At 41.6% G+C, this 15,551-nt stretch overlaps 1 protein-coding gene across 1 annotated transcript in view; it reads left to right on the top strand.

The window, feature by feature from the left end:
- The window catches only part of LOC121672832 (pleckstrin homology domain-containing family M member 3-like), a 39,787-nt gene extending 24,894 nt beyond the window's left edge, over positions 1-14,893 (top strand). Inside the window, exons 5-6 of the mRNA XM_042045736.1 lie at positions 3,544-3,737; positions 14,812-14,893. Coding sequence (XP_041901670.1) covers positions 3,544-3,737; positions 14,812-14,893 — 276 coding nt within the window. The remainder of the gene's footprint in view (positions 1-3,543; positions 3,738-14,811) is intronic.
- The last annotated feature ends 658 nt before the right edge of the window (positions 14,894-15,551 follow it).

Below are 15,551 nucleotides of genomic sequence, written 5' to 3'. Positions count from 1 at the left end.
TAGGATTAGATGAGGTACTAGGAAAAAATTCTTTGCTTTAAGAGTGATGAGGCACTTGAACAGATTGCTCAGAGGGGCTGTGGACTCTCCCATCAATGGAAGAGTTCAAGGCCAGGTTGGATGGAGCTCTGAGTAACCTGTTCTGGTGGAAGGTGTCCCTTCCCTATGGCGGGGGGTTGGAATTAGAAGATCTTTAAGGTCCCTTCCAACTCAAACGATTCTATGATTCGGCAAAGACAGATATGTTGTCTCACTTCCTTGAGATAGTCTTGGTAGTAATTTTCTTTTGGCTTACTTTTAAAGGAAAATCACTTAATTTGTCAGCATTTCCCCTCCCACAACTGGCCAGTGTGTCCACGCAAAGCTGTGCAGCAGCATCCCAAAATGAAGATAAACCCTTGTAGGTAGCACAGCACTGCCTTAAAGTGGAGCTTCTGCAGAGGGGCACATGCTCCTGGCTGCACTCCTGGCTGCTTCTGGCTGCACACCCCAAAGAGGTCCTGCAGGAAATAAGCACATACGACATTTGATGGTCAGAACTTTAAGAGGGCTCCAGGATTCAAAAGCTTCTTTGTTTTACACAGTCTGAAATGTGTCTGTCGATCCACCAAATTGGAAACAAAATTGAATGAAGGGTTTGCAAACCTGTGCTCCTTTCCACAGCTGCCTATTCCTCACCTCCACAGTTTCTGGGGTCTGTCCTATCTGTTTCTGGCAAAGCAAGCACCAAAAGGTACTGTAGGTCATGAGCTTTTATAGTGTAACTGGGCATGTTTCTCTTTTTATGTTTCATGAGCTCAACATTTGAGCAGCAGCTATAGAATAAGCTCTTACATCAATTAAGTAAGTTTGGAAATTGAGAGGTTCTTGTCTGCTTTTATCACGACAGGTCATGAAAAACAGAAACAATAAACATCTCTAGAGCTGTCTCTTCCCATACCCAGGGTCTTGAAAAACAAAAATGTACTTAACATCTAGTAGCACATGGGTAGGAAAAGAGAAATCCTCTTGGCTGCAGTAGAAGCTCTTTGAAAGGACTTGGCATTTAGACATATTTCTTCTGTCAGAACCAAAGCAGCAGCTCAGTCCCCAGGTTCACTTTTTTGCCTGTGTCTCCTACTGTTTTCATATTTGTGTTTTTTATGTGTTTGTGTGAAGGGAAAAGAGGCAGTCTTGTGAACACCCTTTCTGCCTTTTGCTTAGGCCAAGTGTTTTCCCTGTTTGCACACAAAGCCCCCTAAGTATTGCCATTTGGTTCAGGTGGCTTTCACCCTGCACAAAATGCCAGACAGGCACAGTAGGAAATGAATTCCCTATGCCAGAAGGTTTCAAGAGAAGCTGGCTTCTGGTAAATTGAATTTTGAACTATAAGTTTGCAGGCTCTAGAAAGGAAAGGTCTGGAAATGTTAGCATCCATCCTTGTATGACATTTAAAGCTAAAACCCTGTTGCGCTTTGCATCTTCTCACTCGTCCTCACTGATTTAAAAGGATTGTTTTACTGCCCAGGTAAAGATGGGGGACTGTGGGTATGCTAGGATGTATACTAAAATACTGAATTACTGTGACTGCCTGACCCTTCCCATTTTAAGACTGTGTTTCAACCTCTCGTAACATTGCTGTTTGGCAATGTTAGTTAATGTTTTAAAAGATGCGTGGGCCCGTGTCAGCCATGCAGAATGGACTGACACCTATCTGTCAGTCAGTGATGCTGGGGAAAGCTACTTTTCCTACAATCAGCACTCCATGGGTGCATTTTATTGGCAAGGAGAGGGAAAGGTGTGCTTTGCTCCTCTCTCCTCAAAGGCTGCATTCAGACCATGCAGCACCAGTGCTGCACAGTAATACTTGGTCACCATAGTGCACACCTATGGCAGAGTCACTCAGGGGACCTCAATTGTGGCATCTCTTTGTCTCTGTGCTCTTAATGCCTCAGGAGAGATGCCCAACACAGGGTGCAGGTGTGCACAGGTGTGAGTGTTGTATTTGGACATGAACCACCCTCCAGTTCCCAAGACAGTAGGGCAGGTGGATGAGGAGCCCATCACTTCAACAGAGGCTTAAAGCAAGGAGATAGAAAGACAGCACTGAGCACCTGGTCCTCCTGGTGGGAGGAGCTGGTCACTGTGCCAAGCATTCACATACCTCCTAGGGAATCATGGAATACATGCCTTAATTTGCTAATTGGTGGAAGAGGACTAATAATTACTGTAGATATGGAAGTTGTCAGGGGATTGCTGAGATATTGCAGTCAGATGGTTAATGATTGTAAAAGCAGGTTGTTTAACTGCAGTTTTTTAATGCACTTCAGTAAGCATAATAAAATATCAACATTGCTAGTGTTAAAAAACTTGGTAAGTTTGGAGTTCATAGAATTTTGTTCTACAAAAATCTGAGGTGCTTGTGTTGCTATGTTACCTCTGATTCCACTCATATGGCACAGTTCCTTATACATGCCTGATATTAAAAAAAAAATAAAATAGTGTGGTGTTTAACATAAATAGGTGGGATATTTAATACAGCTTCAGGGCCTAGGAAACCTGTGGAGTTACGGTCTCCTGTATTTAAAATTGCGCATCTTGTTATCTGTGTAGTTATTGGTGGGAAGGCCGGCCTTGGCATTATCTCTTAGATTTTTATTATTTATTGTGAAAAGGCTACATCTGAGGCTAGCTTACCCTGTCAGTAGCTAGTTACTCGTGCTGGTTTTGGAAGTGGTGCTATTTATAAGGATGTGTATTGTTCTTACCTACAGCACCAGAAGGGAAATAGCTTCCTAAATCTCAAGAGGCTGTGGTGTGTGTGTGCCCTTTCTACTTTTGTTAGCCTAACTCATCCCTCCCTTGTCTCAGTGTAAACATTGACTTAGAGATCCAGGAGGACTAATTGAATCGTGGAACCAATGGTATTTCTGTAGCACAGTTTCAGGTGATTTGCAGCTCATTTCATGTAATCCCATCTTCTCTTTTCCAGCTGTGATAAAATGAAGAAATCAGGAATGAGAGGGAATTTGGCCTTTTCACTTAAGGAACAGGAGTATCTTTTCTAATGGAACAAGAATCCCATTCATTTATCAAGATTACAGTAGCTTTTTGCAGGTGGAGATAAAACAGGGCACTATAATGAAAAACTTCTTGCAGGTGGAACTTTAGGAGTAATACCAATAAGATTTGATTTTATCTATCTGTATTTTAAAAAGCACAACAACTTGCTTTTTGCCGAAAAGAAAGCAGTGAACAAACAGAAAGAAACTGGTTATTCAGATTTTAGACTTAAAAAAATCTAGTAAGCTATGTTACTCTGCAGCAAAAGCATATGTGATTGCAGATATCATTGTACTTTGGGTAAGTAAGTAGCCATGCAGTTTTGAAGGGCTTGATGAAGTTTGACTTGTCTATAAGCAGAGAGAGTTGGATCTCTCTCAACTCTGTCTCCATTTGTAATTGGTAACAGAGTTAAGTTTTCAGATGCATAGAATCACAGAGGAGGAGATCTGCTTAAAAAGAGTTGGGAGAAAAGTCTAACTAAACTGCTTTATTTTTTAGGTATCAAAGCAAGCCAAAGAGTTCCTGGAATATGTTTATGAGGAGCCATTAATTGATATCCAGCAGGAAAACCCCATGTTGTACAAGCATGTTGAACCTCTGGCAACTGTTGTCCGCCTGAGACAGCAGCTAAAATCTCTGCGAGCCTACTTGTTCAGCTGCAGAGCAGCAGTGGCTGAAGATCTGCGGAGAAGGTAAGAACCACAGCCAACCTACAGCACAAGGATGGAGCTTGCCTGCTGTGTTGCTTCTCCTACTGCCTGTTTTGTTTTTCCTCACACTCTGGTTCTGAAGGCATTACCCATTTAGAAAGATGATGTGCTTGTAGCTGACTTCCCTGGGCAGCTGGGTTATCTTCTGCCAAAGAAAATTATTTTATCGAGTCTGAACGTCTGAAGTTGTTCTTGACAGCTGTAAGCCCTGGGGGGGTGACACATTGTGGTGAGCATCTTTTACTCCTCCTCAGGCTTTCTGGCTGTATGTATTTTCAGTCAAATGTGCTACCTCATACCCCCTGCCATGGAATCACAGTGAGATAACCACTGCTGGGACCTTTGAAACACCTCACAGTGTGGCAAAGCATGAGAGGGGCAGAATCAACCACCTCTCCAGCACTTCTGCCCTCCTCTGTGATATGACCTCAGCCAGAGGCAAAGGCCAGATGTAGTCCCCTGGCAGGTGAGCCAACATATGATTTATGCTGGTCTCTTGCTCAGCCAGAGCTGGTCTGCTGTTTGGTACATAACCTATGTCACTGCTTTGATGAGCCATCTAGAACAAGTAGGAGAAGGATACAACAAGGTATCCTTGGAGAACATTGCTGAGTTCTTGCGTCAGACGCACTGTGAGTTGGCAATATGTGTTTGTGTGTTACTGCTCAAATCTTATTATTTGCTAGGGCGGCTTACAGCATTTTAAAAATTAGGATGGTTGCTTCTTTATTCTAGAGGATGGTGTTTTCTTGCAGAGCTGTTTTTCTATGCCATCCTCTTTGGTAAAACTAAAAGGAAAATAAGATTTTTGAAGGTTGTTCAGAAGAAATAGCAGAAAGGAAATGATGCTTTCTGATTAATATTGAAGAAACGAATTCTCTTATTAAAATAGAAGGAAGCAAGGAACTGAATGGACTTGGGTGAGACAGTAAAAGAAGAGAGTTCAAAGGAGGCCTAACCATAGCAATCAATTGACTAGAGGAAAAAAAAGGGAAAGCCAGGAGGAGGAGGTTCAAATAAGGCAGCAATCTCAGGAAATTAAGAGTTAATGAAGAAACCAGGACAAAGGAGGAGCAACCCAAAATCTGCCTCCAAAATGGAGAGATGACAAGTGCTGAGGAAATAGACAGAACAGAGAATGGACGAAAATTAGCACAGGAATGTGAGCATGTTCTTTTCTTGGAGCAGAGAGGAGAGAGGAAATGTCCCTGTGTCAAAATGAAACACCCAAAATGGCAGCAGGAGTAACTGGGAAACAGTGCTCCAAATGCTCCCTTTTCTTATCTAAGAATTTCTTCACACTGTCTCCAGTTAAAGCTGTGTGGTGGAGAGAAGGACCCCAGCCCAAGAAGGGTTTGGTTTTGTACTAGGGAGGCATCTCCAGTTCAGCAGGACTTGCTACAAGTGCAAAAGCCACTGAAGGAATGTACAGTACACACCTCAGAGTCCAGCTGCTTCTTGGTTTGTGAAGTCTCTGTTGAGGTGACTTTGATGCTCAGTTATTCCCTCAGATGTCCCCTAAGAAGTTTGCAGAGATGAGAAGAAGGAAAAGCCCTTTTCCTATAAGGGCTTATTCCTTGCTCAAAATGCTCCCGAGGGCTTTGCTGCCTTCATCTAGTATCCCGGTGTGCAGACGTTCACTATAAATGTAATGACTTTATAGAGCACAGCTGAAAAGTAAACAAAGAAAATATGTGATTTAAATTTTCCTTTGGCTCATCACAGGGATGAGTTGCAAGAAAGGGAGGAGTTCAAACAATATGGTGAGATGGCATTCCTAAATTTAGTACTGTTTCCTAATTAAAATTGAAAGACTGGGAGAGAGAATCCAGTTATCTGTCCTGCTCTAAAAACATTCTTTTTCTGCTTGGTCTTCACCTCAGTATGTGAATAACCATTAATCATGAGAGAGTGAACACAGCATCTTGAAGACCTGTCAGACCCATATAAACAGACTGAAACAAACTGTTAATATTGCTGTCTACAGAGAACTAAAAACAGACTGATTAATTGTATTGGCACCTTGCTGCCTCTGGAACACTGATAGAGCCTGCCTTATTAGGGAAAAGCAGATCACTCCGAGGTTTCTTTTATTAATACTATTTGCATTATCATCTACTTTAAATCTATACCTTGCTCTTCAACCCAGATTGCAAAATGAAGATGGGAATGAAGCTGGAAACTCTTGGTGTCCTCTGTGAAGACAAAACTGTTTACAGTGCTTATAGTCACTTTTTCTGAAGAATTCCAGATGGCTATAAACCAGGTTAGCTCAGGATCCAGTTAGCTTAAATGTGGAAATGTTATTTATAACGTTTGGTGTGCCTAGATAGGTACTTTGAGAACTTTGAAACTTGGCATCTAGCAGGGAACTCAGGACTGCAATCGCATTGTGAACTTTGAAGAAGCAAGTGACTAAGTAGAAAGAAAGGAAGAAAAAAAGGAAGGAAGAAGGGAGAAGACAGAAGAAATCCTTAAAGTAGCTAGAAGGCTCACAATAAAAATGGTCTTTGTCAGTTATAGTGATTTATTCTCACCTATTGCTCCACTGGATTCTAAGCTTTTATATTTGTAGGGCGGAAAAAAATAAGGAACATGGACTCGGCTGGGAGGTCAAATAAGGCCCTCCACTGGCATGTATCAGCAGTGTTCCTCTGATATTAGCCAGATGAGACTCCCAGCCTGTTGCTGAGCTCCCTGTTTTACAAGGGATGTTGTTATGCCTAGTTTGCTGTAACTGTCACCTCAGTATTGCAACACATCATTTGCCTCAAATCTCTTTACTGAACAAGTTCTTGCTTGTTTTGGTTGCCTTGCTCGTGTGGATGCTGTTCAGGCAGGGGCATACAGGACTGACACCTAGAGCCAGCACAGGATTAGTACAAGTGGAGCTGTACAGATCCCTCCATTGCCTGCAGATGGTGAATGAATGGCACAGACAAACCAAGATGGAGTCAATAAAATTGATGGCTGAGAAGCAAACAGTGAGAATCTCTGAGTCCATTAAATAATGAGGGTATTCTATGACACCATGCTGAATGATGCAAGTTCTGTTCTGGGTGTGCTTTGTTCTTGTCATGATTGAAGATTCTGAAGGTGAAGGAACTGTGTATGATTTTTTGGGTAGTCTTCAGGTGCCTGCATATCTACTGTAGGGTGGGGTAACCCAGGTCAACCTTGGAGCTTCATCTGGGGAGCCCTCTGGGCTCTGTGCTCTCTCAGCTGTACATCTAAACTTCCAGTTCAGGTGCTGCTAGCCCAGGTACTTTAGACAGATGGCAGTGACACAAGGTAAATGTTTTGCAGCACATTCCCTTATGCGTTAGTGCTTGTTGCAGTGCCCTTGTTCTGTAAGTAAATCTGAATGGTGGTGAGAAACTATATGGAGAAATTTCCCTCTTGTTACTCATCTCTGTCTGAGACCATTTTTCTATCAGCTCCAGAACAGCAATACATTAGTTTTACCCTAGCAAAACTCCAGTGCTGGATACATCACTTATCAGGCTCTAGTTTGGTCTCCCTGTATGGCAGCAGGAGCTGAAAGGTTCACCTCCAGTGCTGCAGACATGTGGTCCTGGCTGAGCCTGCTGGTCTGTCAGCACAAGGTGAAACAAGCCCAAATTCAGTTATGCTGAACAATAGAGTCCTGTCACTTCCTACAGTGAGGCCTTAGACATATCACTTCTGACACAGGAGTAAATTACTTATAAAATATTTGTGTCACAATTGGGGAACCTGTCTAAACACATCGCGGGAATCCTGATTAATCTTACGCAATCACTATACCTCCAAATACCTCATGTATGTGAAGCTGGGGCTATGTCATCTTTCAAACCGAGGACAATAGGAGGTCATTAAGTCATCTCCAGACGGTTCTCTCTATTTTCTTTGCAATGGTTGGGCCATTTGGGGAGTGAAAAATTCCAAAGCTGGAGAACAAAGATACAGATTCTGAAAGCAGTAAACTGCAGAAAGAAAGTTTGAGCACGGAAGAAACAGGAGGGTGTGGTTTCAGGGCTCTGAGATAATGGCAAGACCAACAGAAGAAGAAAATTTGTTGCATGGGTGTTTGGAAAGAGGTTGAGACAGAAACTCATTCAAAGAGAATACCTACATATCCTGAGAGGAACCAGTGTTAAGAACAAACACCAACCCAGAGTGAGGAAATGTGAGAAAGTAAATGCAGAGAAGTGCGCACAAACAATTTGTTTTATTTAGATCCTGCATGCCTGTAGGCATTGCACTAGCTGCAATAAAGTTGCCTGTTGATGGAGCTCATACAAACAGACTATCTCCACCTCTTAGCTTCAGCTTTTCTCTCCTTTGGAAGAAGTAACCTTGCATGCGGGATCTTTGCAAATTAGCATCTTAAGAAGTGTTTGGCTAAAACTGAGGGGATGGTGTTAAGGTGGGATTTAAGCTTTCATTTCAGCTAGAGCTAACAAACAGCTGAAGCAATGAGACGTGTGCCAGAGCAGCCAGGGTGGAGGCAGCGCTGCTGTCTGTTCATGTCGAGAGAAGGTCAAAAGCACAAGCTAGTGTTCTACCATGGTAAGCATCCAGCTGAGGAACATGCCAGAACTTTCCATGATAAATCTTCCAGAGGACAGGTGGGTCTTTCAGTTCACGTTAGCGTTTTCCGGTCTAGGAGTCACACACGTATCTCCTTGTCCAAGAGATGAGTCATATTACATCTCTTTCACAGTGGTAGTTTTCATTCACCTTTTCAGACCAGTTTGCTTTAAAGAAAACATAATGATTTAAAAACAAGTTCCTGTTAGATGTGGACACCATGTTAAATATGACTTGTGCCATTTTTATCCCTGTGTTTTTATATCAGAACTTCAGCAGCAAAGTGCAAGGGTTCAAGAGTGCCTGACAAAAGCAAAGACCATTTCCTTATTCTTGTTCTTAATTTCAAGTTAATTGGGGGATCTAAACTATTTTGATTTCAAAATGAAACTGTGTCTCTAGTTCTCATTCTACTTTTAGTAGCAGTGGTACTTGATTAATGAGTTAGATCTGTAGTAATTCTTGTCTTTCACAATGTTACTGTGACCTTGCTCAAGGAACCACAGAAGAGAGAGCTGGTGTACTGCATTTTAGTAGGAAGTTTATAAACTGGTTCAGGATTGCTGATGGATGATAAGAGTAACTGTTTTAACATAGGGATGCTTGTGGGGAATTTCATAACAACATGAAATAATACCTTACCTGGACACGCTGGGTAATAAATCTAGCACTTAGTGTGGGCTGAAGATATGTGGGAGTGACTGTTCCCAGAACATAACTAGATGTGTTCATACCTCACAAATGTGAAATGATTCACAAATGCTTTTTTGCATAAAACCATAGAATTAGAAAAAAAATTAATTGGGTATAATCCCACAAGAATTAAATGAATATGTAGTGTTTTGGTTTGGTTTAAATTCGTTAATTTATTTTTACCTTTTGACTTTAAAAATCACTACGTTTCCCAAGGCCCTACTTTTCTGAATAACTTTTGTTGGCTGGAAAGTTTGGATTCTTCTCTCCCAGCAGACTTCCAGGAGCTAAGATTTCCAAGGAAATACAAAATCAAAAGCCTGAACAAAACTATGAGAATAAGCAACACTGGAATAAAATCCTACCTTTCCCTCTCACCTCTGATGCTGTTCTCTACCTTAAATTGACAATGTCCATATCAAATGAATTGCAAGAGAAAATCCAGCAAGAGATGTTATTTACCTTGCCCGTATATTTGGGATAACTAGCAGTTCACTGGTAGCCCTCTGTACTTTTAGAACCCAATAGTAACTCTGAAAAATTGGAGCTGCTCAGTGAGATCAGAGTGCACGCAGGCCCTGCCTGTCTGCTCCACACGTGGCTGCAGCTGGTGCTGGTTCATGGCTGCAGGGACAGGACCAAAGAGGGCTCTTGCCCCTTGTTCAGGGCCAAATAACCACGGGAACAGCGATAATCAGCATGTGCTGGCCTTCAGCTGCTTTAGTTTGCAGTGTGGTGCAGTAGCTCCAAAGGCAGTGGCAGGGTATGAACTGGGCTGGAGGAGGAAGTGGACTTGGTACCCTGGTGCTGTGCCAGCTGTGGGTGTAGCAGCTTCCTGCGGAGGGGTGGAGAGGAGGCTGAATGCAGCGCTGTGCTGGACTGGGGCATCTGCGTCCCCTGTGAGTCACAGCTCAGTCATACACTTCTCAGCCTGGTCAGACGAGACACTCCTGGCTAGCACATGAAATCGTGGTGCCAGCTTCCTCTCCCCTCCCCCCTCACATACTAGGTTTTAGGAGGCTTTTTGGTGTAAAGGAGACTTGGTTGTGCCCACCTGTCAGCTAACTTGATTTCTTTTGATTGCACTGTAAAAAGAAGAGTTCCCCCTGCTTATCACGTTTGTACTTTGGTTGTAGTGTCAGGCATAGGCAGATTAATTGGTTGTAGCTTTAGCAGAGCTGTCAGGGTGTTTAACCCATTGAAGAAAAATTACCTACTCTGGTGATAAACAGGCTTTAAATGCAGAGCAATTACTTAGTGCTAACAAAGCGCCATGATTACACACTTTATCCAAATGCAAAAAGCAAAGTCTTATCAGTGGTTCTGTTTGCAGGAGGACACTAAAAGATAACCTTTGTTTGTGCAAATACTTACCTGATAAGATCATCCAAGAAGGAACAGATGAAATTTCTGTCTTGCCTGATTTTATTCAGATTACAAAGTATCAAGCAGAAGACAATAATAATGAAAAACTGAGAATGCTCACTTCTTTCTTTTAGTTGGATCAAAAGTCTTGGGTGGTGTGTTTCTTTTCTGCTTACATTGATTGTGTTTATATCTAGGACATAATAATAAAGCAATTTAGAGACCTTTAACCAATAGGACTTTGGATTTCATTGTTCACAGTAAGTGGCAAAGCTAGAGGCTGGTTAGCATTGAACGTGGTTTCTTCATTGCAGGCTAAACCCTGACTGGTAGCCAGGTTTTCAGCACAGCAGTCCTGTGACTCATCAATGGTGAAACTGGTCTGGCAGTTTCCAAACTGTGAAAGCTTAGGAGGTGCTTTTAGTGGGACGTGCACTTGATAATATTTGCCTCTCAAGGGTCACAGGTCACATTCTGAAGCTGCAGAGGTTTGAGTTTTTATTGTGATGAGTCTTAACATCTTGTGTTTGACCTCTGTCTAGTTCGCTCCAGTTTCTTTTCTGTGTTAAGATTTGACTGAAAGGCCACTGTTTATTAAATGCTTTTAATTGACCAACTTAAAAAAAAAAATCGAGTTAGTTGTAGCACATCAATCAAAAGATTTAGAAAAGTGACATCTTTTATTTTGCTTTAAAATGATTAATCAGAGATTTCCCATTTGGTGTTTATAAAGGACTATTATATTAAGAGAAAAGTAAAATTCAAGCTGATGTTTTGCTCTTTTTTGATGAAGGCCTTATATTAATCCAGGCATGCTCAAAGCTCCTGGTGCAACCTCATGCAGAAACTAAGTACATATTTTCTAGTGAAGTGTTCCTAAGTGTAGTTATCTTAGCCTGCTCTGGATCTCTGTGAGATTTTTTGGACATGAGTGTGATTTTAGGTTGATCTTGATGCCTTGTAATACTTTGTCTGGATGCTAATGCCATGGTGTGGTATTGGTGTGAGCCCCACCTCGCCTGCTGTTCTCTACTGACTTTGGTTTCCTTTGAACAATTTCAGTTGCAGATGACAGAGGGACAGAGATGGCATAGACACTACTTTCCTACTAGTTATGTGAGAGGAAGTGTCTGTGTTGGGAAGCAAGAAGCTCTGAATTAGTCCTGTGTGCCTCCTACAGAAAAGAACTTCATGTAAGCCATGACCTCATTAGGCTCAGAGGACCTGTGCAGGCAAGCAAACTGTTGGAAACTGGCCATCGGACATTTTCTTGCTTGCTGGAGTACTTGCTCTGTATGGATTTCCTGCCCCAGCTGATTTGCTTGCATTTTGTGAAGAATTTTTTTTTTTAAATGTGTTTGAGTTTAGTTTTTTGATGCCTGTTACACTCTTGTTCCCCATCCACTAGAGGCTGACAAAAACTGGCAATGAACAGATGCATTTTTGGGAGGTGCTTCACCAGTTACATTCAGGTAGCTGTTGTGCTTTGGGTTTTCTTTCCAAATGGGACTAACAGAAATTTTCTGGAGGAGAACTTAATTGCAGACATGCAACACAGCAAGACCTGTTTTTGAAGCAGTTGCTCAGCTCACCGCAGGTGTAGTGAAAGCACTTCATTTATGTGAGTGGGGGCTGAGCTGCCTCCTTTTAGGCCATTTCAGGGTTTCAGAGCCAGAGATGTATGGTTTCCACCTTTGGTGGTGTGGGCAAGTGTTGAAGGAGTGTTTTGCACTTCTGCAGTTGTTGGGAATCACGCAGGGACTGGTCCGGTTGGTTCCTGACATTTGTAAATGCTGTTACATTTGTGAGCTTTGGCTGCTTGGCTGTTTCTCTGTGGCCTACCACAGAGAGCCAATTTCAGTTTTTCAAGTCAATAGCAGGACTGCAAATCTGAAGCTGGACCAGCCTTACTTACCGAGGGGTTTTTTATGCCTCAGTTTCTATAGCAATGGAAATAATCACTCCCCTCACTTGAGTGCTGAGTATATGTGTGTATATGTATGTGATTACGTAAAACTGGGAGGGCAATGCCTATTTTTTTTTCCCTGAAAATAGATTTGGAAGGGAGGAGGTGTATTGGGTACCAGCTCTGCAGAGGTATTGCTGCAAATTAGCATGTTTTAAAGAAGGGGACAGGTACAGGGATAAAATTTGTTACCGGGGCCTGTGCTGGCTGAGACTCGCCTAACAAAGGAATTTGGTTGATCATGAGTTTGCTTTTCATCTGCACACTTTTTACTAGGAGTTAGAACTTGCAGGAAACAGGGAAATAAAAGGCCATCCTTGAAGGCAGGGGAATGTGATGTTAGTCATCAATACTAGCTGTTGACAGTTTTTGCATTATGGACTATTCAGGCTATTTCCTGAAAAAGGAAATCTTTCATTAGCTAATTGTTTTCCTTAGCAGTGCTGTAAGGGCATCAGCAAATGATACAATTCTTGACAAAGCTGTTTAGTGCCTGCCTGTGTGATCAGGGGAGAATGATGGGTAAATTTTAATGAAAGCAATTCTATCTGAGCTGAAAAAATACTAATGCTTCAAAATACTGTTCAGAGTTGACTCCTTAGCTTTTAGTGAGTCTGCTATGTGCAAATGAGCAATTCCACTGTCATATGTTGTCTGATATCTGGATTTTGACTGTTTTTCAGTGGTCTTTGACATTGTGCCAAATGTATTATGAAAGTGTGATGCAGCAGAGCCACTGAAACACAGACCCCTCTAAAAGGAGCAATAGTATAGCCTACAGAGCTGAAAGGGAGAATGGCAGTGTCCTAGTGAGATTGCAGCTGGGCATTGGGTGGGTAGGGTGGATATGCTTGGTGAGTAAGAAGGAGCAATGGCACAGTCCAGCTCCAGAAGAGTGCTATAAGATGGGTGTCGTGCAGTTGTCAGTGCCTTGCTTGCAAAATTCTTCTCCTCCCACCCCAATAAATCTTAATTTTTTTTCAAAATTACAAAAGGAATTATGAGACTTTGTACTGTAGCAGCAGTGAGAAGTCCTAGTCCCTTCAGTACATACAGCTTTGAAAACTATCAATATAAGGTTGTTCTTTAAGACAACTAATGGAGTACCAGGAGGTATTTTCATTATTTCTTAGATTCAGTATTCTGTGGCAAGATTGCATTTGGTAGTCTTGTTCTATCGATCTGTGATTTAGCTGGTTATATTGTTGCAGCTCCTAAAATCTCGTTTGAGCTACTGTGTGCTTTCTCTACAGTCTCGTATCAAGATCATGTAAGTTCATACTGGCCTTTTGCTATCTTTGGGGTGTTTTTGAACGTTTGCAGTGGTCTTTCTGTTCACTGCCATTCAGCTCTACCATTACAAACCAGTCTTTGCCAGACCTTTGTTCATGCATTTAATAATATAAAGAGCCTTGTTTCTGTACTGCCTTAAAACTATGTGATTGAGATATAGGAACTGAATATACAATTTCTACTCTGAAAAAGAACGTGTAGTGGGGAAATAATTTCACTTCTTAAGATACTTGGTTTCTTTTTTGCAAGAGTAATGTGACTCTCCACTTCCCAGGATACCTGAGTGGGGTGGTGTATTTGTTCTGTGTGGATGGAAAATAAAGCCAGCCAGATTGTTGTTTCTCTGTGTGTGCACACAAAGATAGATGTACTTTTTCTATTCCTGACATCTTTATAGCAAATACATAGGTTTTCTTAAACTTTTTTAGCTAATATCCACTTAACTTTCCAATGTCCTTTTTTCCTCTGTGATGTTATATTAACCCAGTTTTGCATTTTACTGCCAATCGCTCTAATTAGGGCATCTCTTCTCTGTTCAGTGTCCTGTAATTTAGCTTTACTTATCAGGTCTGTCAGTACCTAAGCAATGGTCTTGCCTGAAACCTTGGCTTATGTAAGGTAAATACTGCTTTCTTAAGTAAGTCAGTTTAGAGTCTATACCAATACATACATTTCTGTATGCAAAGGGGTATTGATATTGCTCTGTGTTGGAAGAACAGTATCTGCATGACCTTTTTCTCAGTATAGTTATTTCAGTTACAAAACTGTAAATCACATCTGAAACTGTGTTACAGCTTTGTAGCAGACCAGGAATCTTGTACTCAAAACCACAAGAAATACTTCTAATGTGTAGTTTGAGTTATTTGTTCTTATTACTACATTAATTGTTCAAAGAAACATAATCTGTGGTCAGGAAGAGCTTTCAACAGCTGTTAATGTCTCAGTATATGACCTGACAATTGGAAAATGACGCTGACACAGAATTCATTCCTATTGTGGGACTGTTGGGCCCATGCAGAAAGCTGTAAAAACAGCTGGTGCTTAGAGAGTGATATAATTCCAGTTTCTCTCTCTCTATCACTGTTCCTCTGTTATTTGGTGGGGAGAGGAAACTTGGGAGTTTCCCTGTCAAAAAGGTGTAACACACTTCTATTTTTCTCTTTTCAGGATCTTTCCCAGAGAGTATCTTCTTCAGCAAATCCATCTTTATTCTCTGGCAGACCTTCAGCAGGTAAGTGTCTTCAGTTAATTCTACCTGTTACACATGAAGCCTTGTCTCATCTTCAGTGCTAATTGTACACTTCCCTTCTAGCTATTCAGAGCATAAATAGCTGTACTTCCAAATTGGCTCTGTGGTTTGTAGTTTAGTATAAAAATGGGTTAGCAGGGGCATCGGTTAGGGATGAGAGAGAAAGGCTAGAGCATCAGTGTTCAAATGGGGATGGAAGGAGACTGTGAAAGAAAACGGTAGTCTGCACAAAGAACTTTGCTGTGAAAATTTTTCATCTGCTCGATAAATTCTCAATAAAGTCTCAGCCTACAGGTGACAAATAATATTTATTTCTTTGCTTGAAAGAGTAGTTATTCAGGAATTTTCAAGTTTGTAAAGTCCCTAGTGCAATATGATTATTTACAAAGTCTGCTGAGCATTGCCACAAGAGAGGGGGGAAAAACCTAACCCCCGCCCCCCAAAATGTCAGCAAGCCTGCTACACAAAGCTGAGCTGTGCAGTGTTACTATGACAGATGTGACCATGGAAGAGGTAATGTGCCAGCAGAATTTGTCTTTGCATTGATACTGATTCAACTAAGCAAGCACTTTGCAGTACATTTACCTGAACAGCAGAATTTTATTATGTAACAGATTAAAAAACAAGAATTTGGAAAAAAGAGCTGAAAAGAGAGGAT

The sequence above is a fragment of the Corvus kubaryi genome, unplaced genomic scaffold (assembly GCF_017639235.1).
Source record: "Corvus kubaryi isolate FWS band 111438036 unplaced genomic scaffold, C.kubaryi_AGA036_p1.0 64995, whole genome shotgun sequence".
Lineage (NCBI taxonomy): Eukaryota > Metazoa > Chordata > Aves > Passeriformes > Corvidae > Corvus > Corvus kubaryi.
Note: the sequence above shows the minus strand (reverse complement) of the source record. Positions and strands in the feature narration are given on the sequence as shown.